This window comes from Fusarium phalaenopsidis, assembly GCF_050370095.1.
Source record: "Fusarium phalaenopsidis strain FUZ10S chromosome Unknown contig_32316, whole genome shotgun sequence".
Taxonomy (NCBI): Eukaryota; Fungi; Ascomycota; class Sordariomycetes; order Hypocreales; family Nectriaceae; genus Fusarium; species Fusarium phalaenopsidis.
Genome location: NW_028145399.1, coordinates 953859 through 980526, shown reverse-complemented (window position 1 = coordinate 980526; position 26668 = coordinate 953859). Strand labels below are relative to the sequence as shown.

At 53.4% G+C, this 26668-nt stretch overlaps 6 protein-coding genes and 1 non-coding gene across 7 annotated transcripts; 3 read left to right on the top strand and 4 right to left on the bottom strand.

Moving 5' to 3' along the window:
• Nucleotides 1-350: 350 nt before the first annotated feature.
• LRP88_11891 (lysophospholipase) lies at nucleotides 351-5129 on the top strand (the record flags this gene model as incomplete). Its single annotated transcript, XM_083248303.1, has 3 exons — nucleotides 351-634; nucleotides 685-3593; nucleotides 3766-5129. The coding sequence occupies 3 exons, from the start codon at nucleotides 351-353 to the stop codon at nucleotides 5127-5129; spliced, it is 4557 nt and encodes a 1518-aa protein (XP_083095733.1).
• A 1192-nt stretch (nucleotides 5130-6321) lies between these two features.
• Nucleotides 6322-8037, bottom strand: LRP88_11890 (pyridoxal phosphate-dependent transferase; the record flags this gene model as incomplete). The annotated part of the gene is made up of 2 exons (XM_083248302.1): nucleotides 6322-7856; nucleotides 7989-8037. 2 exons carry the CDS (start codon nucleotides 8035-8037, stop codon nucleotides 6322-6324), a joined length of 1584 nt encoding a protein of 527 aa, XP_083095732.1.
• Nucleotides 8038-11576: 3539 nt separating this feature from the next.
• On the top strand, nucleotides 11577-13062 carry LRP88_11889 (3-isopropylmalate dehydrogenase; the record flags this gene model as incomplete). Its single annotated transcript, XM_083248301.1, has 7 exons — nucleotides 11577-11627; nucleotides 11700-11720; nucleotides 11775-11846; nucleotides 11932-12526; nucleotides 12580-12696; nucleotides 12757-12791; nucleotides 12862-13062. The coding sequence occupies 7 exons, from the start codon at nucleotides 11577-11579 to the stop codon at nucleotides 13060-13062; spliced, it is 1092 nt and encodes a 363-aa protein (XP_083095731.1).
• Nucleotides 13063-14384: 1322 nt separating this feature from the next.
• LRP88_11888 (uncharacterized protein) lies at nucleotides 14385-15839 on the bottom strand (the record flags this gene model as incomplete). The annotated part of the gene is made up of 1 exon (XM_083248300.1): nucleotides 14385-15839. One exon carries the CDS (start codon nucleotides 15837-15839, stop codon nucleotides 14385-14387), a length of 1455 nt encoding a protein of 484 aa, XP_083095730.1.
• A 5672-nt stretch (nucleotides 15840-21511) lies between these two features.
• LRP88_11887 (Zn(2+) transporter YKE4) lies at nucleotides 21512-22968 on the bottom strand (the record flags this gene model as incomplete). The annotated part of the gene is made up of 4 exons (XM_083248299.1): nucleotides 21512-21697; nucleotides 21765-22065; nucleotides 22123-22742; nucleotides 22795-22968. The coding sequence occupies 4 exons, from the start codon at nucleotides 22966-22968 to the stop codon at nucleotides 21512-21514; spliced, it is 1281 nt and encodes a 426-aa protein (XP_083095729.1).
• A 1004-nt stretch (nucleotides 22969-23972) lies between these two features.
• On the bottom strand, nucleotides 23973-24935 carry LRP88_11886 (glycoside hydrolase superfamily; the record flags this gene model as incomplete). The annotated part of the gene is made up of 1 exon (XM_083248298.1): nucleotides 23973-24935. The coding sequence occupies one exon, from the start codon at nucleotides 24933-24935 to the stop codon at nucleotides 23973-23975; it is 963 nt and encodes a 320-aa protein (XP_083095728.1).
• Nucleotides 24936-26280: 1345 nt separating this feature from the next.
• LRP88_11885 lies at nucleotides 26281-26380 on the top strand. Its single transcript has one exon. It is a non-coding gene; the product is annotated as a tRNA-Ile (tRNA).
• Nucleotides 26381-26668: the final 288 nt, after the last annotated feature.

Here is a 26668-nt window from a genome sequence, read left to right as displayed (position 1 = left end):
AAACGTGGTGTAGTATCGCGACGCAGCTAAAAAAGAATCGAGAATGACGGCAGCGGCAGCAGCCCCTCCAGGCGGCACATGGGCAAATTCAGTGGCTAGTGGGGTCCGGTGGTGGCCGGTCAAACCTCGGCCCTCGAGCTCCCCCTGGAGCTCCGCACTCCGCTCCACTGGAATCACAAGCTAAAAAAGCTGCGCTTTGAGACAGCAGCCACTGATTTTTCCCTTGTTCATAATAAAACCTCTTCGCCTCTCCAATCTCCCTCCCTCCCTTCTCTCCCGCCCCTCCCCTCCGCCTACGCGGTTCTCTCCAGGATGCTACGCTATGATGCGCAGCAGACTCATCTTCAGCCATGGCATCTGATCCGTCAAATGCCGCCCGCGTGGCCGGCCTCGTCTCGGAGAGCGTCTCCAACGCCCTCAGCAGCTCCGCGCCCTCTGCCTTGAGCGCTATGCCCGCCGCAGCCGCCCATGAGTCCTACAGTTGGCTAGGCCTCTTTGGATGGCTGATCTGGTTCATCTTCCACATCGTCTCGACCATCCTCTACTGGGTGATCCGGATCGCAACGATTAATTTTCCTTCCTTCCTGTACCACTTGTTCTCGACAAGCTGGACAGTCACCATGAACGCGACTACGCTGTATGTTGCACTGCGCGCTTCAAGATGCACGTCGCTAATCCCAACAGCATGTTCATCATGGCGGGCCTCGTCTCGGCGGTGAGCTGGGTCGTCAGGTATCGCATCCTCAACATGTACTCGCGTCTGCCTCCCGAGCCGCAACGCAAGGAGCCAGAGATCGACCTATTTCCGGATACCCACGAAGGTGGCACCAAGTCAGGTCTGGCCAATTACTTGGACGAGTTCTTGAGTGCCATCAAGATCTTTGGTTACCTTGAGCGACCAGTCTTCCACGAGTTGACTAGGAGCATGCAGACGAGGAAACTCATTGCCGGCGAAACCATCAACCTGGAAGAGGAGAAGGGCTTCTGCATTGTCGTCGACGGTCTGGTCGAGATTTTTGTCAAGTCGGGTCGAAGTCCTCGTGCAGCTGCCGCGTCTAGAGGACGTCTTGACCTAGACTCTTCCGATGAAGATGATGTCCCTCCTGGTCAGCAGACCTACCAACTTCTGACAGAAGTTCGCAATGGCGCCCCAATGTCATCGCTCTTCTCTATCATGTCCCTGTTCACAGAGGATGTTAGACTACGTCCAAACCACGACGACGACGATGTGCATCCTGCAAAGAGCAGTGGGCTGAGGCACCCAAGCTTCTCGAAAGAGAATGTGTCTCGTGTCCCATCAGATGCTCACATCTCCATGCCGAGCTCTCCTCAGGAGGATGACATGGATCCCGAGGCAAAGAAGCATAGTGGGCGTGGGACTCCCAATCTGGACAACATTGTCAACGCCAGAATCCCACCCATGTCTCTGGACGGATCTACTCCTCCTCCTCCTGGAAGACCACCCATGCCCACAAGGGCGACCTCAAGCTCGGCCCACCCAGACATCATCGCTCGTGCTACCGTTGACACAACCATCGCGATTATTCCTGCAAGCGCTTTTCGGAGACTTATCAAGATCTACCCGAAGGCCACTTCACACATTGTCCATGTCATTCTCTCGAGATTCCAGAGAGTCACTCTCTCCCAAGCCTTCAACTACCTGGGTCTCACCAGTGAAGTGCTGCAGACGGAGAAGAGTATGATCAAGTACACAATGTGCCAGCTCCCCAACATCTTGCGGGGTGATGCTTTGGAACGGTTGAAGGAAAAGTTCAATCGCGAACGGGAACGCACAGGAGAGGGAGAGGAAACCAAGGGCATCGCTCTACACAATTCTGCTGCAACTCGCCGACGAAGGTCTAGCACGACCCTTCGAAAGGAAGCTGTACTGCAGTCGATGACCAAGCAACGCCTGGCTTCGGTCATTGCCAGCAACATCGCACCGCTTCGGGAACGGGCTTCACCACATACCCCGAGTCCTGGTGACCTCTTGGCGAATATTCAACTTGCGCGTGGTGGTGGTCGCTTCCCTCCTGATCAGCGATCAGTTTCGGGAGCGTCGATGAGACGGCAAGGGACCAACCCCTTGGATGACCGATTCTTCAATGATCCGTTTGACTCGAGAAGACATGCTCGCATGACTATTGATCCGCGAGAGTCGGTTGACGAGGACAATCTCTTCCGAGCCTCTATTCTGGAGTGCATGTTCAAGTCGCTTGGCTTGGACTCAAACGCAAGTGCATCTCGGGAACCGGAATCAATGGAGGGTTCTCCCAGGCTTGTCTCGCTGGACCAACGCCGATCAAAGAACCTGTACTCTCACAACAATGCCTTTGGATTCATGGGCCCTTACGATGGTTCTGCGGACGGGGAAACCGAGTCAGTGACATCGAGTGGTATGGCTCTTCATGCGCCAGTCAATGCTCAAGTCCTGGCGCACGACATGAGAGACGAGGTTGAGATTGTTTTCTTCCCCAAAGGCTCCGTTCTCGTGGAGCAAGGGGAGAGAAATCCGGGCCTTTACTATGTTGTTGATGGCTTCTTGGACATTGGCACTACGAGTGACGACGACCCGCACAACATTTTGCAGTCCAACGGAATCGGTTCACTCCAGCCGGACCCTTCCTCGCCAGATCCATCTGAGATGGGATCATTCCCTAATCTGGCAAGAACGGAGGCTGCACGAGACCGGGTTGAAAGCCAGAGTCAAACTCCAGCCAAGCACCGTCGAAGCGTTGCTCTCGTCAAGCCCGGTGGCCTGGCTGGCTACATTGGAAGCGTGTCCTCATACAGGTCCTTCATTGATGTCGTTGCGAAGACGGATGTGTATGTTGGGTTCCTTCCCCGTGCCTCTCTGGAGCGAATCGTAGACCGATATCCAATCGTTCTTCTGACGATGGCCAAGAGACTGACAAACATCCTGCCCCGTCTCATCCTGCACATTGACTTTGCTCTGGAATGGGTTCAAGTCAATGCGGGACAAGTCCTCTTCCACGAAGGAGACGAAAGTGAAGCCATTTACATCGTCCTCAATGGCCGCCTTCGTCTTGTGCAAGACCGAAAGGGCGGCGGAGTGACTGCACGGGCTGAGTTTGGACAGGGAGATAGTGTTGGCGAGCTCGAGGTGCTCACGGAAACTGCTCGTCCTGGGACTCTGCACGCCATCCGAGATACGGAGCTGGTGAAATTCCCCCGAACCCTGTTCAACAGCCTGGCGCAGGAGCACCCAAACATCACCATCAAGATCTCCAAGATCATTGCGTCCCGGATGAGGGCAGTGATGAATGACACAGCCAAGTTCTCCAACAAGGATGCTGGTGCTGGGCCGAACACGTTGATGCGGAAATCGACGATGAACCTTCGCACAGTCGCTATTCTCCCGGTGACAGCAGGCGTGCCAGTTGTTGAGTTCGGGAACCGCCTGATGAATGCCCTCGCACAGGTTGGTCCTGCAAATGGAGCCACATCTCTAAACCATGCCGCTATTCTCAACCACCTGGGCAAGCATGCCTTCAACAAGATGGGCAAGTTGAAGCTATCCCAATATCTTGCAGACCTGGAAGAGAAGTACGGTCTGGTTGTCTATGTCGCAGGTAAGCTCTAACCGTTCTCTTTTCCTTTCACATGTTATGATGAGAAATTTCACATCCCAGAGGCAAAGCCGATGCTGGTCATTTATACTCTAATTTTTTCCTGAATATGTTATCCTACACAACATCTCTTGCAAGGCTTGTCGAGGCTTTCACTAACATGTCGGTCTCCTAGATACCAATGTCAATTCGCCATGGACGCAGACTTGCATCACTCAAGCTGACAGCATCTTGCTTGTTGGACTTGCTGAGGGTTCCCCAGCCATTGGCGAGTATGAGCGTTTCATGCTTGGAATGAAGTCTACGGCTCGAAAATTGCTAGTATTGCTGCACGCTGAGCGATACTCGCGTCCTGGCCTGACCAGGTCGTGGCTTCAAAACCGCATGTGGATCAATGGCGGTCACTACCACATCCAGATGGCTTTCAGGACAAATGAGATGCCTGTGCATCCTCCTTCCAAAAGGTTGGGCCAGGCACTCAAGGAACGTGTCCAGGTGTTGCAGGCGGAAATTCAAAAGTACACATCCAGAAAGGTACATCACACGCCATACTACTCCCCGGACACGACCTTCAAGGGCGACTTTCATCGATTGGCTCGGCGACTCTGCGGCAAGTCTATTGGACTTGTGCTTGGCGGAGGCGGCGCACGAGGAATCACACAGATTGGCATCATCAGAGCCATGGAAGAAGCCGGTATCCCTATCGACTTGGTTGGCGGTACTTCAATCGGCGCCTTTGTCGGAGCATTGTACGCACGGCATGCAGACGTGGTGCCCATGTTTGGTTTTGCGAAGAAGTTTGCTGGGCGGATGGCCAGTCTCTGGCGGTTTGCTCTGGATCTTACCTATCCATCGGCATCTTACACGACAGGGCACGAGTTCAACCGTGGCATCTTCAAGGCATTTGGCGACACGCAGATTGAAGACTTTTGGCTTGAATATTACTGCAACACGACCAACATCAGCAAGAGCAGGGCCGAGTTCCACACAAGCGGATACGCATGGAGATACATCCGAGCGTCCATGTCTCTGGCAGGCTTACTCCCCCCGTTGTGTGATGAAGGCAGCATGCTGCTCGATGGTGGTTATGTTGACAACCTGACCGTTTCACACATGAAGGGTCTGGGAGTGGACATTATCTTTGCTATCGATGTTGGAGCGCTGGATGACGACACGCCACAGACGTATGGAGACTCCCTCTCTGGAGCGTGGGCATTCGTCAACCGATGGAATCCATTCTCGTCACACCCCAACCCTCCAACCTTGGCAGAGATTCAGGCGCGGCTGGCGTATGTCTCAAGCGTGGATGCCCTGGAGCGAGCCAAGGCGATGGCAGGATGCATCTACATGCGACCTCCGATCGATGACTACGGGACCCTTGATTTCCACAAGTTTGACGAACTGTCTTCACTAGGATACAAGTATGGACAAGAGTTTTTGCAGAAGATGAGGGATCAAGGAGTTTTGCCATTGGTAGAAGAAACGGAAGCCAAGAAGGCATTGAGACGGACTATGGCACCTAGACGAGCGAGTATTTGATTGCGTTTTACTTGAACTGTTGAAGATCAAAGTACAAGAGCAAGCATAGACACCCTCGGTTATAGATAAGCCATTAGATTGACGTTGAATACAAACGAGTTGACGTCTTATAACATGTGTCCCATTAAAAAAAGGAAGCAACAAGTCTCGTGGATCTTGTGTGTCACGGGCAACTGAGACTCTTGGCATGCGGGATGACGATGTTCCAAGTCCTGATGGTGGCCAAGGACAGGGGTGACATCATGAAGCATGGATGAGGCCTCGAGTTGGACCCTGGGGCGTCACACCAACTGGCGTCAGCCATGGCCCAACCGTCACTGGTGACAGGCACAGCCAAGGATTTAACTGGAGATGATAAAGAAGCATAGCCTTGAGTGGCATGAAGCAGCCCTGCTCGTTTGCGGGGGCGGCGAGAAGTTTATAATGACGACTTGGGACCCATCTTGATATGTTGGAGGCATACATCAAAGTTGAACAGAAATGCAGCTGGTGACTAGGGCCGATTTCGTGTCGCAGATGAGAGACAATACGACATGTATTGACGTTGTCTGATCGGGACATATGCATACACATACGGAATACATATATCGACTTGCTTCACTCGTCAACTACACAACTATTAGCTACCGTATCTCTCATTCTCAATATCCCCTCTATTAAACACCAAATCTACATCTACAAAGCCGCACATAATGGCAAGAAGACGAGACACAGACTCGGAACCTGCCCGAAGCCATCGCCATCACTCTTCAAGACAACAACTACCTCCCCACCGCCAACGGCCCATCCAGCAAAAAGAATGCGGCTTCGACTGGACGCCGGGCATCGTACTCGCTCTGCTAGGCGCTCTGACGCTTTTCAGCTACGATTTCGACAGATATAAAAAGAAGCATGACGGGCGTGAGAAGGATGATTGGGATGATGAGCGGGGGAGGAGGAGGTATAGGTCGACGAGTAGGCGCGGGAGTGATGATGATTATTATGACTATGGGAGAGGGAGGAGGTTCTCTCGATGAATGATTATGTGGACACGATGGATTACGCAGCAACAGAAAGTATTGTCAAGGAATGTATTGTCAAGTTACTATTGTGACAACAATAAAGAGAAAGCACAAGGACAGAAAGACAGTTTTGTGTACACCATCTTATCCGCCTCATCCCGGGATATATACCACCAAACTCCAACACCCATCTACGCCTTGGTCGCCTGAGCCTTGGCCCCATTGACCAGGGGAGTCTCGGTCTTGTTGGCAATCTGGACATCCGCCGCCCCGTTGGTCACGGGCTTCTTGAGCATCCGACTTTCTGCCTGCTCGACCAGAACCTCAAACACCCTCTGGACGTGCTCCTCTTCGACCTTTGCCGCGCCTGTGCACACACGGATGGCGAACTTGTGGTTGATGACTGTCGCTGTGAGGAAGAATTCGCCGTCTGCGTTGATTTTCTCGTATATGGCCTCGGTGCGCTCGTTGATCTCCTCTTCGGTTGAGCCGTTGACACGAAGGGTGACCAGTCCAAAACGTGCCTTGGTGAATACAGTAAAGAGATCCGGTCGAGACTCGATCTTGGCCTGCAGAGACTCGCCCAGTTCGACGCCATGACGAACATGAGCCTGAAGCCCCTTGACGCCAAAGCTCCGGAGCACAAACCACAACTTGAGGGAGCGGAATCGACGGCCCAGGGGGATCTGCCAGTCGCGGTAGTCAGTGACGAGCTCGTCGTCGCTGAACTGGTTGCGCAGGTAGGGCGGCTTGATGCTCAAGGCCTGGATGAGCCAGGCGCGGCGGCGGACCCAGACGGCGGAGCAGTCGAAGGTGGTGAGCATCCACTTGTGCGGGTTGAAGCTGAAGGAGTGGAAGGATGAGAAGGTCTTGGCGAGGTGCTTGTTCTCGTCGAGGAGGAGGGCGGTTCCTGCGTAGGCGGCGTCGACGTGGACCCAGATCTCGTTGGGGGTGTCAAAGGTGGGCTTGAGAGCCTCAACGACAGCCTCAAAGTCGTCGACGGCGCACACGTCGGTAGACCCAAGGGTCGTAGTAATGTAGAAGGGATGCAGGCCCAGGGCACGAAGGTCAGAAATGGTAGTCTCGAGTGCGACGCGGGTCATGGAGAAGCCATCCTCCTCGAAGACGGGAACAGTAGCGAAGCGGACGCCGAGGATCTGAGCAGCCTTCTTGGTGCTCGAGTGAGTGCCCGAGCTGCCAACAGCAACAAGCTTGCTCCTGAACTCCCACAGAGCCTCCTCTTTCTCGTCCGTGTCGTCGGGGAGGTGAGCAGTAACAGCGGCGAGGTACTTGTCACGGGCAGCCACCATGTTTGTGAGGATAGCCTCGCTGGCGCTTCCGTGAATGACACCGCCGCCATGGGTAGATCCTCCGCTCAGGAAACACTCAGGAAGACCAAGGGCCTGAGCAAGCCAGTCCATGACAATAGTCTCAAGCTCAGTAACAGCCGGACTACAGATCCAGTTGAAGTGAGCGCCATTAAAGGCATTGGAGTAGAGCTCAGCAAGAGCGGCCGGGTAACTGCTAGAGCAGGGGAAAAAGGCCATGAAGCGAGGACTGGCCCAGTGAGTGATGCCGGGAAATATCTTGGTCTCAATGTCGTGATGGATATCGGACCACGGCTCAGGATCCTGAGGCGGCGCCGAGGGGAGAAGAGGCCGGAGGTATCCGGGCTTCACGTCGGAGACGACGCGGCGAGAGGCAACGTTTTCATCCCAGTCGATGACTTTTTAATGTCAGTGAATATGATCAAAACTTGTGAAGTTGAGAATTTGGTGATCATGGAAAAGGTTCCGAATTCCGAGTGCGGGGGAGGGGCAACTTTCAAAAAGCATCATGACATGGAGTTTTTACTCACTCTCGTCGATGGCCGCCTTGGCCACTTGTCGAAACTCTTGAGCATCCATGATTTATAGAGTTGATCTTGTTGTTACTGTCCCTGTAAAAGAGTGTTTGTTGTTGTTATGGAACTTCTGAGAGGAAGACAGCTGCCCTTTTATTCTTAGTCCAGCTGAAGAAAAAAAGACTCCACCACCCTCCGCGCAAATCGACCGAGGTCGCAGAATGACGGAACTGCACCATTCTTCCGCGTGTGGCGTGGGGAGACAATATCGCGAGTAAAGAACAATATCATGTCCCATGAGAGGGGTTAGAGAACAATACAGAGAATCATGCAGCCCGGCTAACACCGCACTGTTGTCATGATGGTCAACGCACCGCCATGGAACACAGCCTGCCCATGATGAGAATGATGAGAGCCGGCAATCACCCTGGCTAGCCGCGCGTAACAAATGCACGCATGTCAAAAAGCATGGAGACTTTCGACGCCCTTAAGTAGACATTCATCCAATGATGCCCTGTCCCGGATATTCGGACAATCGGGGTTGTCAACGTCCGCCCGCACCAAGATTTGGAGCTAGCGGAAGTCCGAAGTGCCGTGGCTTGTGCTCGAAGAACAATAGAAACCTCCTCGAGGCCCCTTGCAGGTTTGCTTCGAGTCTAATTTGTTCTATGGTTCATCTAGAATTTAAACAGTGTTTACTTTTAATTGTGGGTATTCACAGTGTAGACGCGTAACGTTATGCTGGCATCTCGAGGATGTCCATAATTGTCGTATTTGAAAGCCGAGCCTCCAAGCATAGTAGATGGTTACCTCTGCAGCACATCCAATCTTCAGATGATACTAAAATGAAAGTGCCTGCAAAGGCAGTCCAACGGGCCGAATCACGTAATGAGAACTATTATGGTGAGATGCTCTTGTTAGGGTTACCTCCGAGGCATTAGTCCTGTCTACATCCTCATACAGTGCCTGGCCTCAAGCACAGTAGGATCCAGACAACTCGGAAGTCAAAGAGGCTTGACTCCCAATACGAGGCTATACGTAAAATCCCACCGCCTTTTCCTACAAAAGAAATGTTGGTGGTGGGCCAAGATATAGCCCCTACATCGAGGCGTTGTTTGCCTTTGGGAGCTACACGGCAAAGCCCGTCAGCTCTGGGAACCACAGACTCTGATTGAACAGATCTAACGACTTGAAACTTGTTGCAAGCTGTCAGCTCCATGGTCTCGATGAGCGGCTGAAGAACAATGAGTATGCCGGGGCCAAGAGGAGATCTAACCGACGAGCATCATCAGCCTCTCTCCTTGGGCTAGTATCTTTGTGAGCCAATGACGATGGCTCATTCACGGAATGAATTTCCGACTCGCTCCCCAGCTAGAGGCAACTTTAGTGAGCAGTGAGGTGACTAGTTGTTGCATTTCACGGGTAGCTACATGTGCGTCGTGGGAAGGGCGCACACACAATGAACCTCGTGTACGTCTCCAAAAGATTAACTAAATGTATCACATCTCCTAACAAGATGCTCCAGTAACAAGATCTATCGGCACGGTATATGCTCGGCAAATACGCCATCAGCTACCCAGTGACAACCGCATCCCTGCAATGATTATCACGACATCATCAGCTTATCAGTATCAACACAGATAGATTCGGCATGACTATCTCTGAAAGGTTCGGTCCAGATTCTAGATTTCGATAAGCCAGCGTATTAATAGAACGAGCCTTGTCAGCTTCAACTACCGGCAGCCGCATCTGGCTGCAGAGATTGTGATGCCGTAGTCATGCCAAGCCAGAAAGCTGGTCAAGATAGTTTCATCGTTCAGGGGGTAAAGTAGCACATCAAAGCTGTGTTTCGCATGCTATTCAATATCGCGCAGCATTCAGAAATAGGATGTGGCAAGCAACGGATGCACTGGGAGTCAGGGGGAGTACCCCATACTCCCCCTCTGACTCTAACCACTCGCGCAATCGTGACAGGTCATCTGTGTGGAAGTGCCAGACTATGAAATAAGTCTCTTGCGAGATTCCCTGCCGCCTTAGCTCGTCTGCAATCTGCTTTGCAGTCTTTGAGCCCTGAGTACAGTGATGTGCAGCGTTTGTTCTCGCATATCTGATCATGGCTACTTGCTTTGAGGTCATACTTCTCAAGCGCGTTACTCAGGTCGAATTTAGTTTGACACGAGATGCATCTGGTCCGCATGTACGGTCCGCCTTTACCGCGGCGAAGAGCAGTGGTCTCAAAGCTCAAGGTCGCGGACGATGGGCAAAGTCTACTGATCATGTTGTCGACAACTAGGCAAGGCCCCATGCAGTTGAGGCCCAGATGAGCAAGGGAACGAGTCGAGAAGTCTAGATATTCTAGTTGTAAGTCAGTCATCGATAGTCGTTATGGACTGTACCGCAGTCGCATCCGCATCCGCAAAGTCTGTGCGTATGATGAACTCCTTAGGTTTCGGGACGTCCGTCAGAGTGGTGAAATGACCTAATTCTCTATGCTTCTTTTCATGCTCGAGATATACATCTCGATATTTTCCTCGGCCCATGACATTATCTCTTGCCTTGGATGACGAACTTAGATGTCGGGAAGCCCGATGTAATCAGAAAAACAACCAAAAAGCTGGAATACATCAGTAAATATCTTGCAAATCGAAAACGTTGGAAAGGTAAAGTAGCGAAACGGACTTACATATGTGAGTCTGTCCACAGGAAACCACATGCCATCTCTACCAGGGACAATAGTGTCGCTGTTCTCTTGAACAGCAACTCCAGTGGGTGGCAGGTGGATCGGCAGGGTGATGCTTTTGCTAAGTCGGGAGGGGGGTCTGTCGGCCACCTATGTTTTAGAGTAGCCAGGTGACTGTCACTATGATGTAAGCGGCAGATCATTCTTACTCACGTCGACGCGACACGTTCCCGCTGCCAGCCCTCTCGACACGCCTCAAGCCCGCTGGTAAGATGCCAGACCGGCTGTCCGTGACCTCCGAAAAAGCTCCAACCGTCGATACAAGCCTCCACGGCCGCTACGAGCCACCACTGCCACAAAAGCGCCGACGTACTGGAAGGACCTGCGACAAAACGACACCGCCAGGAGGATGGTGCTGCGGGGGAGCAGGGCTGGCAGCTGGTAGGTAACCAGTAAAAGCCATTATGTGGTTCACAGAGGTGATCCCTAGTGCTTAAGAGGGCGACTCTTGAAGCTTGCCTTTGGATGTAATATTGGGTGTAATGTGAAGTGGTGAGGAGGAGTGTTGCATCGATGACATCTATGAACAAGTGTATCTCCGTATCCGTATCCAACAGGCCGATTGAGGAACGTTACTGCCATGTGTATACTGTATGTATGAGATCATACCTATCCATCCATGTTGCCTTTACGTGGTCCTGCTCTGTACATCACCTTCGTTCCTTTCTTGAATTGAAGCGCTCTCCTCTCCGATCTCGGCAGGTGGGGGCGGGGGTGAGGGGAAGGTTCCCCGACTTCGCTCTGCTATATATCTTGTCGAATGGATTCTTCAATCCCCTCACTTCCTTTTCCAATCTCGCTTCCTACGACATCCCTCATTGCTTATTGGTTAGGACGAACTCCGTCGGACAAGTATTGCAACCATGGCAGAACACAACATTGTCGTTTTTGCGGGCGACCACTGTGGCCCAGAGGTAACTGACTACCCCCGAGCTTTCCTACCCTTAACTCTGGACGGAGAGAGGCTGACTTTGGTTATTTGACAGGTTGTTGCTGAGGCAATCAAGGTACGAGTCTAGCATTTGCGAACTGCAGTTGAGCACGTCTGACGCAGGATTCAGGTTATCAAGACGATCGAGGAGCTGAGCCCGACTGCTGGCAAATTCAATCTGCAGGACCACCTGCTCGGAGGGGTAAGTCGTCCCCCGACGACGGATCACACGGGCCCAAAGACATCCATGAGAGAAGTCTCTTGCTAACCTCGGCGTTTCTCCCCAGTGCTCCATCGACCAGACCGGCACCCCCCTCACAGACGAAGCCCTCGCCGCCGCCAAAGCCGCCGACGCCGTGCTCCTCGGCGCCATCGGCGGCCCTAAATGGGGCACCGGCGCCGTCCGCCCGGAGCAGGGCCTCCTAAAGCTACGCAGTGAGATGTCTGCCTATGGAAACCTCCGTCCCTGCTTCTTCGCGTCCGACGCCCTCGTCGAGTCCTCCCCCCTGAAGGCGTCCGTCTGCCGCGGCATCGACATGATGTTAGTCCGGGAGTTAACCTCAGGCCTGTATTTCGGAGAGCGAAAAGAGTACGATGGGCATAATGCGTTCGACACTGCTGTTTACACGAAACCAGAAATCGAGCGTATCGCGCGGATGGGCGGCTACCTGGCCAGGACTAGGGGAGACTCGCGGGTGATCTCGCTAGACAAGGCAAACGTACTGGCGACAAGCAGACTCTGGCGTTCTGTCGTTGAGGAGGTCTATAAAAACGAGTTCCCTGAGCTGAAGGTTGAGCATCAGCTTATTGACAGCGCGGCCATGATTATGGTCAAGAACCCGACGCAGCTGAATGGTGTCATGATAGCGCCTAACTTGGCAGGTGAGCGAGGCCCCTCGTCCACCTCGAAGGCGGTTTAGCTAATGTGTTTTCAGGGGATATTCTCAGCGACGAGGCGAGCGCCATAGCTGGAAGCATAGGGCTCCTCCCGAGCGCGAGTCTCTGCGGAATTCCGAGCTCTCCAGTGCCTGGTATCTATGAACCAATTCATGGTGAGACTCCTATCCTGTTCGAGCCCTCATGTAGACATCAGCCGCTAACGCAGATGACAGGTAGCGCGCCGGACATATCAGGGAAAGGGATTGTCGTACGTCAAGACCCCGTTTTGGGCGATTCCTATCCATTCGCTGCAAGTACAGAGCTGACATGATTTCCAGAATCCCATTGGCACCATCCTTTCCGTGGCCATGATGTTCCGGTACTCTCTGAATCTCGCCCACGAGGCTAAAATCGTTGAGGACGCGGTCCGCGCCGCCATCGACGCCGGGCTGAGAACAAAGGACATGGGCGGCAGCACGGGCACCGCAGAAGCAGGAGATGCCATCGTTGCTGAGCTGGTCAAGATTCTCAAGGCTTGAGATGTCTCACGCGAAAAGGAGAATAGACAGAGAGGTTGAAACGGGAAAATAGGGATGGAGGGGTGGAAGATTTGAAGAAGATAGTGGCTGGGAAGCAAAATGAGTCGAGAACAGAAGTGGTGAAGAAAAGCAGTGGTTGAGAGTTTATTAGCACTGGCGAGGAAATAAAAGGGTTCAGTCAGGAACCGGGGCCGTCGACCCCAACACATGGATTACAGACGGAGACGCAGCGGTGTCGTTGACAGCAATCAAGGACAATAACAATATGGTACTGATGAGAGCAGGGTCTAGTAAGTCTGCCCATCCAGCCAAGTGAGGGGTTCTTTACATTGACAAGGCGGACGACACATAGTGAACTCACGATGATCTGCTGACATGGGACAATCCCCAACTGCATCTCTTGATTATCAGATCAAGCTCACCTTGCGAGTTTTATGTCAGGCCAATAACCCGGACATTACATCGTCTCCCAGCGGGCCGACATCGGCGCCGCCAATCAACGCCGACACCCCATGACGGATGTGGCCCGTGCGACAGGGCTTCCATCAGGGGACTTGGTTCCATTCCTTCTAAACGACCCTGTCACCAGATCAGCTCCCTCTATTAACAGCAGAAACGACGGCAACGTTGATGAATTGTGCCAGCGCGGTAGACGGCAACAAGGTGCGGATGACCGTGTGGGTTGCCTTTGACTAAGCGGGGCCTTCAATGCACGGTACCACGTGGCTCTCAGTCCCATCAGCCGACGGCATTCCCGACAGGTTTTTTGGTGAGGTGGTGAGCCGAGAGTGGTGTTGCCCGCCTTTTTCGCTCCTCGCTCTTACACCCCTCGACGTGCACGATTCAGGAATGCAACGTTTGACATTCCTACCCTGATCATGCATATTCGCGTAGCGCCGGTCAGATCTAGACTAGGATCCATGCTGCAGATGCACAAGAGTCACAGTTGTAAGATCAAGTTATTGTTCAAGTTTCAATTTCTCTAGACAAATAAAGGCAACTATTTCGTGCCTGATGCTGTAGATGTATAATGCTTCCCTTTGACCCCTTTGCTTTTTTTCTACTCCTAATGATGCATCCTGTATCCATGCTATAGCAAGAAAACCCGCCTCAAAACTCCAAATGTGAAACGGCTTGCTTTTTGAAAAAATCCTTAGAAACTCCTCGCTGAATGATGCATCCAATCTTGAATCCGCAGAAACAGGGTCATAAAAGTTTCTGTTCCTCCTCTTGTTGAAAAACAACCATTATGTCATGAAATTGTGTAGATCCCCCCTCTCCATTATGATCCATTATATGTGGTATTAAGTTGTCGGCAACTCTTAGGCAACTGCAACTTGGCGTCGTCTTGCATCGTCGTAGCCGGGGAGGGTGCTGGTGCCCTGGAAACGCTCCGAGGGGACCTGCGTGAGTCGAGGCTGGAAGTAAGAGTCGGCCTCGGCCTCTGCGACGGCGTCGTCAAAGGTAGGGAGCTCGTCGTCGACGGGCTCAAAAGTGTTCTCGACGGCAACCTGGACGGGCACAAAGAGGTTGATGTTGGTGTTCATGGGGCCGACGGAGAGGGTCAGGTAGACGATGTAGGTGCGGGCGCTGATGCACGAGTAAAAGGTGGGGAGGAAGATCTTGTTGCCGCCGGTGGGCAGGGTGAAGGGGATGTTGAGGGTGGCGTAGCGGTGGACGTTTTCCTTGCTAGCCTTCTTGTTGCGGCCTTCGGCGCCTTCGTTCTCCGAGGTAACCTCGTGCCAAGCGCCGCTGGAGTATCCAGAGTCTCGTCGAGAGACGGGGGCCTCGTTCTCCCAGGTAATGTTTGTGTCGGGGTGCATGGGGATGGGGGTGGTGGTCGAGTATGTGAGCGAGGGGCTGCTCTGATGCTTGATGCGAGCGCCCAGGTTGGGGAGATGGTTCATAGGGGCGCTGCTGAAGAAGGTGGTAGAGTGCAGCTTGGCGCTGACAGAGTTGATCTTGGGGGGAGTGATATCGGCAGAGGCCGTGCTGAACTTGAGGTCGACCTTCAAGTTGGTCTCGGTAGCATTGAGGAAGTTGGCAGAGAGCATGATGGCACTAGGCTGGGAAGCCGTGGTGGTGAGCTTGCCCTGCTTGGCCGAGAAGAGGTTCTTGCGGATAGTCTTTGTCTTGGAGAGTGTGTAACGCTCATCGTTGGGACCAATGTCAAGGGGCGCATCCTCAGGAAGCGAAGGGAGCACCTTGATCATGTGGAAGCCCTCGAGGATCTGAGTTCGGCCCTCCTCGGCAGTGTCCTTGTATGCGCCAGCGCGGACGGCATACTCGATGTGGGCCATGTCGGGAGACTGGTCATTGTGCTCCCAGAAACCCATGGTCGGGGGCAGCTGGAGGTGGTGATCGCGAACGCCAGCATGCTCAACCGGGTGGTTGCAGGCGCTGAGGGTGAGCTGGTGGGGGACGACAAAGTTGAAGGGGATGGTATAAGTACGGCCAGCCTCAAAGACACGAGGGCTGGGGAAATCTGAATCTCGGATGGGCATCCGAAGCTTCATGAATGGCCGGGCGGCGTAGGTAGCACTGGAGTACTGGTTGACAAAGTCAACACGGGTGTAGGCAGTGCCCGTAAAGATGATCTCAAAGTCGTCAAAAGCGACATCGCGCTGAGTGTTGACGACGACGTGACCGGCAATGGTAGAACCAGAGGTGTAAGCCTTGGAGCTCCAGTGCTGGTCGATCTTGATGTCGACGCCGGCAGATTTGGCGGGGCGGGCCCGGTTGGTCCGGGGTCCGTTGTCCGATGTGAGGGAGGACATTTCGTTGAGAGAGATGTATAATGTGCGAGTTGACGACGACAGAAGGCGTCTCCATGGTGAAGGACATATTATATTTATATATATAGAGATGCGGCGACGGGATGGCCGTTCGCGGGACAGGTCCAGGTACAGGTACCGCTACTTTGGTTCGTCGTCTGGCACTGGACCCTGTCCAAGCTGCTGAGGTGCTTGCAGGGGAGGGGGGGTTGACGGTGCCAGGGGTGTGCGGAGAAGGGCCCATTGGAAGTGTGTGCAACCGCCAAGCCAAGAAGGGAGCGCGTGCTCGCTGGGGCCCTTCGGGTCTGCAAGAGTTGCTAGATCGCGGTCGAGACTCGGGGCCTTGAGTCTTTTGATGATGGTTTGATGGGGGCCACAAGATTGCCCAGACGAAACAAGACCAGAAAAGGGTCCAGGAGAGAAGTTATACCCACCAACCTCTTGATAATCCGTGACGATGAGATTCTAGGGTGGATTACTCATAGGAGGGGGAAATTTACATTTTTCTAGCTGGTATTCTAGGGAGACAGCCGCCATCACGGTGGCTTGAGCAAGCAGCGGATAACCTTGAGCACATCATCAGGCTAGCTCTCAAGGTGCGGCTCACGGGGATGACTTGGAGAGGGAAGAATTTTCTTAGATCCCACGAGGGAGTTGTCTCTTTTGAAAAGGAGGGAACAGTTGGAGAAGCTACAGGCAGGATACAGTCCAGTAAACAGGGACTATGGAATTGGAGAAGCTCTAGACGAAAAGCATGGACGGACGATGATCACCAGGCACAAGCACAACCTCAGGTACAACACAGCAACACAACAAACCTCACAGCGGTCAGAGTGTTAAGCTAGGCAATATCAGAGCAGACACGGGCACGTCGTGCATTGGGAGCAAAACACACGTGTCTACGGAGCTTAGCTTGTTGGCGCTCCGTTACTCTAACTTCACCCAGGAGCGTTGCCAGATGAGAAACAGACCCTCTCTTTTTTCTTGCATCAAGATTACTCACGATGTTGCCAGAAAGGTCCCCATCTTTTGGGGAGGTACGGTACCAGTACCTGACACAGCTCACTTCACTTACAAGCCTAGAAAAAGAAGCAGAAAAAAGAGAGAGAGCTGGTGGAGAAGAAAAAACTGACAGGGCCTCTAAGTTGAGCCCACCGCCAGAGACCGGGATTAGACACATCGTGCATGACTAGCGCCGATGGTGGAACCATCTGTGTCCGGTGCCGAAAGGCCAAAGAAAGGGTCCCGAGACGCTAGCATCGTTGGCTGTCCGTTGACTCGGAAGGTGTCTGTGAGTGCCTGTAGGGCTCCTTCCATCCCATCTCCTTCTCCAACCTTGTTCCTTTCTTGACAATCTCCAGCCGAGAAGGGAAAAGACACAAACCAATAGCCAAGAGGAGCCTCTCTTCTATTAGCTCACTCAGAACTATTATGTGATTCTCTTATTTCGCAATCCATCGGGTTCCCATCCGAGCACATAATCCGTGCGATTGCCCATCTAGACAAAGCCGGGGTGTGATGAGTCGAAACGGAGATGCACAGTTTCGGGTGCCGCCGCTCGGCCTCTTGTCGCTACCACGAGGTCACGATGGTGGCCAGAGAGAGAGGTTGGATGGGGAATGGGTTCGGGAAGAGGATCCCCCCTGATGACTCTCACACTGTCTCCCTCACGGACTCAGCCGGCATCGCATGGCGCATTGCAATCGACGACACCATCGAGCACGTCAGGCACGAGAACTGCAAGGCACCTAGCCGCCACCCACCATTCACCACCCATCATCAGCGATCCAATGCCTTCTATGCATGGTTCTCGAGGTTTCTGTCTGGGCTGACCCAGTCAGGCCAAGCGAGAGCCGGCCCGTTTCGGAGACTTGTGCGCCAGTGAGAGAGCCTCACTCGGAGCTGGTCTTCCTCCCTTACCCACCACACACACACGCACACCACCAGGAGAATGCTAAACTTGGATATGGTTATCGAGATCCTTCACGTCACTTACGAGGCCGGACACTTGATGCCTTGGATATTTCATGATGATGAAGCATCAAACTGGAGAAGAAGCGGTCCTTATGACTTCACGAATCCCCACCTCAGTCCATCCGTGTTGCAACATCCATCACCATTGCGCAAACCCTTTCGGAGCTGACCTCCGTGGGTTGGGGGTTGACGCAGAAACACCAGAAGCCGTGCAGCTTGCCATGACTGAGAGAAATCCGACATAGGCCAACCGCATGCCCACACATCGGAAATACGGTACGACCGCCATGAGCACAGTGAGTGCGTACGTACGGCTCGCACGGCAGAGGGTGGGCATCAGTCGGGAATGCCTCTTTCCGGCGGTCAGTCAGACGAAGACAGACGGAGAGACGGGAATTCTCTGCTTCAGCTTGCCCTGTCTCGTCTCAGCGCCCTTCTCTATCCCCTACCTACCTTAGGCGAACTATCGTGAAGACCACCCAGGGAGGTTAGGTCCAGGGAGGGGAGAGCGAGCGACCACAGCTGCTAAGCAATTCTTATTACATGATGGGCAAACACTGCATATCCGCCCCCTCGTCCCGTTGTTCGTCTTTTCCCCATTTTGAACTGGCTCACCCAGAAACATGCAACTCAATCATGTGTACGCACCCCCCAAAGCCGGGGTCCCGTCGGCCGTTTGGAAGTCTGTGCTTCGTTCTCGAACCAAGACTAGCACAGCAGCCCATCAAAAGACTCCATCTGCCCTCGCAAACTCGACTCCGCCCTTCTCTCCATCAGGCCCCAAACAGCTTCACGGAGACTACGCTACCCCTGCAAGACGAGGCGGACAAGCTTTGCTCCTTATGGGCCGGCCGGCATTACCTGGGGATGGGAACATGGAGACGGGGTGCGGACGGACGACCTGCCAGAGGTGCACGATGCATGACACGACAGCGCCTCGTCGTCTTGCATCGTGAGTTTCTTCAAGCCCTCATTCAGTTGTCGTCGTCTTCTGCTACCGCCCCCGGTCCCGGCCTTTCCCCTCCCCCCTTCGCTTCTTTCTCCAATTGCCCCTCCCACCATCAGCTCTCATCACGATGCTGCCCGCCAATGGTCGATGGTGAACGGGCTTGCCGCTGACATGACTGGTCTAGCCGCGACAACGTGTTCTTATTTGGGAACTGTGGCTGCGAGGGAAAAAGTCTGGTTTGCCCAGCTCCGGGCCGGGGACCGTCGCAGGCAGCATCGCAACATCCAAAGAGGAAACCTCGCGAGCGTGGGATTCAGAGCTGCATCATGGGACACATTCCACACCGATCCACCACGTCTTGTCTGAGACGAGGATGAGACGCTGCAACTCGCTCAAGGGTCCTTTGGCAACCGTTGAGGGCTCACACTGCTGATGAGAGGCGAAGCCATCTAGATCTCAGCCTATGGTCTGATTGCGGGGAGTCAAAGAGGACAGAGAGACACGGGGAAGCTCAGGCCGACATAGTGGACCGGCGCCATGTGATGCATCTGGGTATACCCGCTCTCATGCATGCTGAGGGTGACAGTCTGGTGTTTAGCAGAAGACTAAGAGATCGGGCTAGCCTCCGAGATGATCTCCTCACCTTGTCCGCTGCTGGGCTCACTTACATGGCCATGGCGCGAAATGGGATGGTGTCAGTTGGTTGGCTGACTGCCCATGCACGCCTTCTTGTTTCGGCTGGGCGCGTCAGCCCAACACGAAAACACCACGATTTCACATCACGATACTTTTCGAGGCGACACCGATGAAGCATAAGCATACCTGCACGCCAGTTGTCGACCCCAAGGTTGGAAACAGGATACTTGGCCATGTCCCCTTTCGAACACGGCACTTGACCTCATCTCAGATCTCGAAAGTCGGTGAGTCAAGTCTCTCGACTTACCCCCCTTTTCCATTCCCCTCCAACCTCTTCATCTTGGTGGCCATTTCCCATCTCCACCATTCTGGTCCCCAAATCCGATATCGTCGACTCTTCCATCCCGCCTAGCTCACCCGACCAGAAGGGTTTTTCTCTCACTAACCACGTTTGCTGTAGACCAAGGTACGGGGGCAACTAACCCCCACCCCAGCAACCGCGCTCCGGTATTGAGCTTGGATTAATTCGGAAGCCAAGCACCATCGGGAGAATGCACGGGCCAGCTTCGGTAGGTGAGAGTGGCTTCACCTGGAGAGCCGCTCCCACGTTGCCAATGGTGGTGGTCCATCACGACATGGCCCTGGTTGACTGACAGCTGCGCAAGCTCATGGAGCACATGGGCTGCTGGCCACTCGTCCACGCACACGCAGGCGCGTGTGCTTCTCTTCTGCTTCTGGAGCTGTCCCGAAACGAAAGGTCTGCCCGAGAAAGGTCCTCCAACTCCACCACCGCTGCTCCGTGAGGCAAGGCGGTTAACTCTGACCTCGTCCGGTTCAGATTTGTGTTCCTGTGACGAGGCCCTGCCCGTCCTGTTCATGCCGAGTTGTCTCCCCCGTTGTTGTCTCCCGTCTCTTCCGTCCAGGTCCGAAAAAGCCCTTGATGCTCACCTGTTCTCGCCGTCGGAGCCGACCGTGCAGTTGCAGTTGGTCAAGGATGCCGCTAAGAGCCTCCGAAATGCTTAGCAAGTGATCACTGCTATTCCCGTGTCGCTCACCCGCGATCCACCGCGCAGCCGCTGTGCATGAAGCCGCCCTGGACATGTACCGTTTTCAGGGTCCAAACCCATCTCCGAGCGCACCGGGGCCGCCGTCCTAGCCCATGATTGGCTCCCAGGCTAAGTGCCTGGTGGATGTCGGTTGTCAACGAAAAGGCTTGTTTGTTTGAGGACTGTGAACTGCTGATTAATGGTTCTTTAGTTATCAATCTCGCCGAAGATCCTGGTGTGTTTCGAGCCTGAGGCTGGTTAGACAGCAAACTCTATCCCCATGACGAATTCTGTGTCATCAGCGGCGTCGGCTCTGAACGCCAAGTTACCATCTCCAACAGTTGGAGAAGCAGGAGATGGTGTGCACCAGCTTCTTCCCCTCATTCTTGGTCACGCTCTTTCCATTTTGCGCCCTGACTTGGATGCCTGTGTTGGCCTCGTGATGCTATTTATTGATCATTACCAGGTGCACTGATATTACCCTACAGCAGTGGCATTGGCATCAAAACACGTCAACCAACATCCTCACATTGGCACATCTAGGCGTTGTTCAGAAACAAGGTTTGGCTTCTGAGAACTCTGCAGAGCCAATCTCGATGTCCCGGAATGCCTCGAGGGCCAGCAGGTTCAAGCTAGCGAGACATGGCAGACATCATCTGGCATCTTGGACGTCGTCATTCACAGACTTGGCGATCATGGGAACAACGCCCAAACAGTCCATGCCGACGCAAGCCTCCATGTATCGATACATCTGGACTCGAACCCCTCATTGAAGTCGAGGATAGGAGACACCGGTGTGAACGACGAATTGAGCTTTGGTAATGTTAGAAGGTGGTTTTGAGCCCCTCCTTGGACTATAGTATTCGGCTTCTTACAACCCATCTACAACTGCTCAACTATGCATACGCAAACATCTCTCACCTCGATGGTACCCATCATCGGGACTCTACCAGTCGAGGCCATCATATCTTCATCTAACATCTACACCAACAGCAACGCTTCACACCGACACCCTTCGTCGAATGTCATCTACACCAAATCACACCGTTTTACAGACGCCTCTATCCTATCTAATCGTGCCAGGAAATGTACAGCATGATGCCGGCACCCACGGCAACAGCCGTGAACTGAATTAGTGTCTTCTTGAGCTCCTGGGCCTTGTTGGGACCGGTCTCAAGGAGCTCAGGGATGACGGCCACAGTTCCGACGTAGAGGAAGGTGCCGGCCGTGAAGGGCAGAAGCATATCACCCCAAGTCTACAAGAGCATTGTTAGTAAACTGACCTGCAGTACGGCCGAGCCCAGAAGGGCAGGGTAAACTTACCAAGCTGGTTCCCCAGAGGCCCTCGTTGCGGCCCATGGGCACGTCGCTGCTGGGGCTGCCAAACTCCTGGATAGCAATGCCGATCAGAGTACCGAGAAGAGCACCCAGGGCAGTGATGAACTGCGAACCCATGGCGGCACGCTTGGAGAAGCCGGACTGGATGAGCAGGGCAAAGTCGCCAACCTCGTGGGGGATCTCATGGAAGAAGACGGCAACGGTAGTGGTAGCGCCAATGGTGGGCGAGGCGTAGAAGCTGGCAGACATGGCAAGACCGTCGGTGATGTTGTGGGTGAAGTCGGCGCTGCAAACCATGTCAGTGATGTTCTCGCGGAATCCATGCCGGTATCGGGGAACTTACATGAGGTTGAGGTAACCGCCCAGCTTGACACTGGGGTTGATCTCCTTCTCAGTATTCTCAACGGCATTGGCAACCACAGCACCCTTGTCCTCGCTGCCCTTCTTGCGCGACTTGACGACAGAATCCGTAGCATCCACACCAGTTGAGATGGCCTTGTCCTCGGAATGCGAGTGTGCATCACCATGTCCGTGCGAGTGGTCATGTCCCGCTCCACCAGTAGCGATTCGGAGACCCTTATCCATAGCAACAAAGGTCATGAAGCCCACCATGATTCCGAGTCCCAGGATGAGGTTGCGGTTGGGCTCGACAAGGACAAACTTGACGGACTCGTCGTGGTCCTCACCAACAAAGATCTCGGGAAGCAGATGGAAGAGGGTATCTCCGAGGAGACCGCCGACGGCGAAGGCGACCATGACGGACAAAGAGGCGGGGTCGATGTTGGTCGGGCACAGGGCGAGGAGGAAGTTGGGGGGACCCGAGATGTAGAGAGTAGCGAGCAGGGCGTTGACGGCGGGGGAACCGGGGAAGAGGACGGCGAAGAGGCGCGCGGTGAGGGAGGAGGGAGCTGCGGCATGGTGGGCGTGCTTGGCAGCGTTGAGGTCTTTGACGATGGGGCAGGTCTGGACTGCGGTTAGAGGGCATCTCGATGTATGGTTGTATCGATATACATACCTGGAGCTGGGCGTCGAGCTCATCGAGGCTCAGCTTGCCCACGTCGACGCCTGTGAGGCTCTCGGCGTGCTCATGCTCATGCTCATGGCCATGGTCATGGCCGGCGAGGACAAAGCCGACCAAGAGCGCGAGGCACAGAGCGGAAAAGAGGACGCTCTTGCGAGGGAGCGCCATGGTTCTGGATGTGAATTATACGGAGAGAAGGACAAGAAGAATATTACAATACAATGCAAGGGAAGGGAACGAAGGAGCGTGTGATAGAGACTCAAGAAGTTGCAAGCAAGTGGAGGACACCTTGTAGAAGGAGCCAGGGGGCCAGAGACAGGTCGCCACTTTTCCCCTCCCAGCTGCAGTGAGTGTCCAGTGGCAGTGGTTGTGCGCGTGGCGCGCCGCGGTTGAGGCGCCCCATGCAGGGGAAGCTGAGCTATTGATCTGGGGCTGAGCATCGCCGGCGCCGGACAAGGCAGCGGATCGTCGGGCCTGGGCTTTCATGGTATCAATTGATGTCGCATTTAGCCTTTGAAGAGAATTCCGTCTCTATCTTGCCGGGTTGACTGTTTGGTAATGTGTTATCTTGTGTTTAATGGACACTTGTCAGCTTGTTTATCGATGACCAGGAAGGGATAGCTATTGTATACCCTGGTCACGCGACATTCTACTTTACAGTCTAGACTTGCCTCTATTCAAAGACTTTTGTTAGTGCATCAACTATTCTCAATAGTGATTTCTTAAACAGCTCTTCAGCTCCCATCGAATCGGTATCACCAAGAAAGACAACGCTCAATACATATCCACCCCGAACACATAGCTACCTAGGTGTCTTGGTTCACAAAAGCTGACATAGTGTTATCTGTCTATAGTACTTCCATTTGGTAAATAAGGATGAGTCTGAGGAGAACTATTAGGAAGAGCGCATAAACATAAACTATAAACTTATATATATATGATAGCTGTTATACAGTTTTATGATTATTTCAAGGCTCAACGTAGTATTATTCCTATCTCCCCTTTGGGTATGTGCAGTGATGCTATTGGACTGCACTACCTCATCTTGAAACACCGCGCCGAGAGCAACGCTGGCGCCGACCTCCCGGGGCCGGTACGCGGGCATCGGCGGGTCCTCAGAGCCGATTCCCGGGGCCATCCCGATCAGTCCGGCCCGGAAGTCACAGTTACCCCTAGGCCCCGCGCTTCTTCCCGCAGCTGAGGTCGTACAACGGCTTCTTGGTCAACTTGGATCCGATAACACCAAAACTGGGATTCGACGACTGAGTACCAGCGTCGAGGAGAGTGTACCACCACACGTTGGTGCTGCCAAACATAGGACATCCAACATCCTTCCAGTATGTGCGAGCGTTGCTGATCGAGGCGACAGCCTCGCCGGATGTCTTGCCGCTGATGGGCCAGCCCGTCTCTGTGATCCAAATCTCCTTGCCCCCAGCCACGGCCGCGACTTTGTCTTTGGCAGCACGGAAGAGGCTCGGGCCCTCGGATACGGGGTTGTGATTGGTATCTTCGTAGTAAGGGTAAGCGTCCATGCCGAGCCAGTCGCAGGCGTCGATGACGGCTTTATTAGAGCCGTTAACGTAGGCCGTCCACGTATCGACGTGACCAATGGGGATGGTTTCAAGACAGGTGCCTTTAACGGCATTGCGTGCTTGCGAGATGTAGTTTACCAGAGTGTCTGGGTTGACACCGGGATTCTCTTTGTTCTTGATGCCGATGGGCGAGTTGCGATAGAGATCCTCGCTGCCTACTGAGATGCCGGCGACGAGATGATCCAACTGACTGCAATATTGCTCGGTAGCTTTCTTCAGGGCTGCAACCTCGTTGCCAAAGACTGCGTCGCCGCCAGAGGCCCAGAGACCAAACAGAAGACTAGTCTTGGTCTTGATAGCAGCAGCGATGGCAGAGACGGGATCGTTGGGGGTGCCTCCCTGGATCATGGTGTAAAGACGGGCGCTCTTGAAAGCGCCACCAGTGCCTTCGAGGGATGCAGCTGTCTTGAACTCGTTCTCGAAGTCGGCCTGGGTCTTGGCACTTCCGTCGGCTAATGTGGTACCATAGTTGAAGCCCTGAAAGGCTGCGCTGGCCGCCCCGAAGGTGACGACTAGGGTGAGAAGATGACTGATAGACGGCATTGCGATTTCAGATAGGACTGCGATGGACGTGGATGTCTTCTGACAAGATTCGCGCAGCTATGAGCGAGTGTATCGATATAGCGAGGGGATAGTGACCAAGAGCGAACGAGAATGTTGAGGGAGTGAAAGGTTGAAGAGAAGCTGCCATGCAAGAAGGAAATAGACGACGAATACACTTCCGAATGTGTTTTAGCATGCTGTGTAGGAGGGCATGTCTACTTATAAGATACTCGAACCAACTTCGGATCCAGCGGCAATCAAAGTCTCCTCCAAGTCGCCCGTCAAAGAGAGTTTCCAGATAGTCAACTCTTGCTCCACCATGAATACGAGGAATTCTACACTGTGCTACAAGACTCGACAGCCAGTGCGAGTGTAGTAGAGGTGTGGGCAACACGCGTCGCAAAACTCCGGTCCAATCATGCTCAAGTCCGCAACTCTGTTGTGCTAACCAATGAAGCAGATATCAACAGGTATGGCCTTCAGTACAAGCTTGTGTTTGGAGTTCAATGGAAAATTGCTTTATCGATTCTTACTCAGCAACCTAGTTATGGCAATGTCCAGGGGCATTCATCGTGTATAAGCTGGCTGTCTCGTCATCTTGGCTTGATCGAGATGCTTGAGTTGGACTGCCATACTAAATATTGGAGGGAATAGTATGGCTCGAAATTGTTGAGGATATCAGATATTGCAATACTTGGACGTCGATGATGGTAACTTGAATACCCCGGCCCTTGATGGCTGTACTTGGCGCTGGTCATCTCATAACTTGAAGGGCCATTGGTTGCTAGGTCACCTCAAAATCAATGTTGGTGTCTATCAACAAGATCCAAGACCATAGGCCTAAATAGCTGGGATCTTGGTCTTTAATGGACTATATACGTAGCCCTCATAGCATCCACCTACTCACATTGAAAGAAGAGCTCCTAAGTTCAACACTGTCATCGATCATTGCCGTGCAATTCACCACGACCCAACCGCCGAATTGGCAACCCCAGAGAGGATGAAATAATATCACCTCGAACCAGCCACGACTTCAGTCTCCAGTAACCATCCTCTTGATATCCAAACGTGGGGAGGATCATACTCAAACATTGTGATGTCCATGTTTAGATGTTGTGATGCTGATGTTTTAAGCCTTGGACCACCCCGAGCACCGAGCCCCAAAACCCATCAACCATCTCTACCAACACGGAGTCAGATGAGATCGAGCACTGTTCAACACAGATAACCCAGCCGCCCTTCCTAAAAAGATCTCGGACTCTGGTCTGATGGTCAACGACCCTGGCCCGCTGTTGGCGGGTCAAGATGCCCAATCCGGACACCGGCATTCAACCAGATCTGGTTGGCTTCCGTAGCTCAGTTGGTTAGAGCGTCGTACTAATACTTCAGTTTACACTGTAATATCGGTGATGCGAAGGTCTCAGGTTCAAGCCCTGGCGGGAGCAATTCCCATACGCCTCCCAGATCATTCTTTTTGCTCTTTTTGATTCCTGGTTGTGGTGTTGTCATGCCATGGTCATGATCCAGTGGTGTTGAGCGAGATTTGGCTGGGAGGCGGCGAGGGAAGTAACTGGGATAGATGCGTGCTATGTTTTTGAGAAACACCACGCGTGGTATAGGTCTAAAAAGAAAGGAAGTATGTAGGCAAATCCATACCAATGGCCCCTGCTTTTCGTCGGACACGGGAGGCGTGCGAAGTCCATGGTTCTCACTCAGGTTGATGGCCAGCCGTT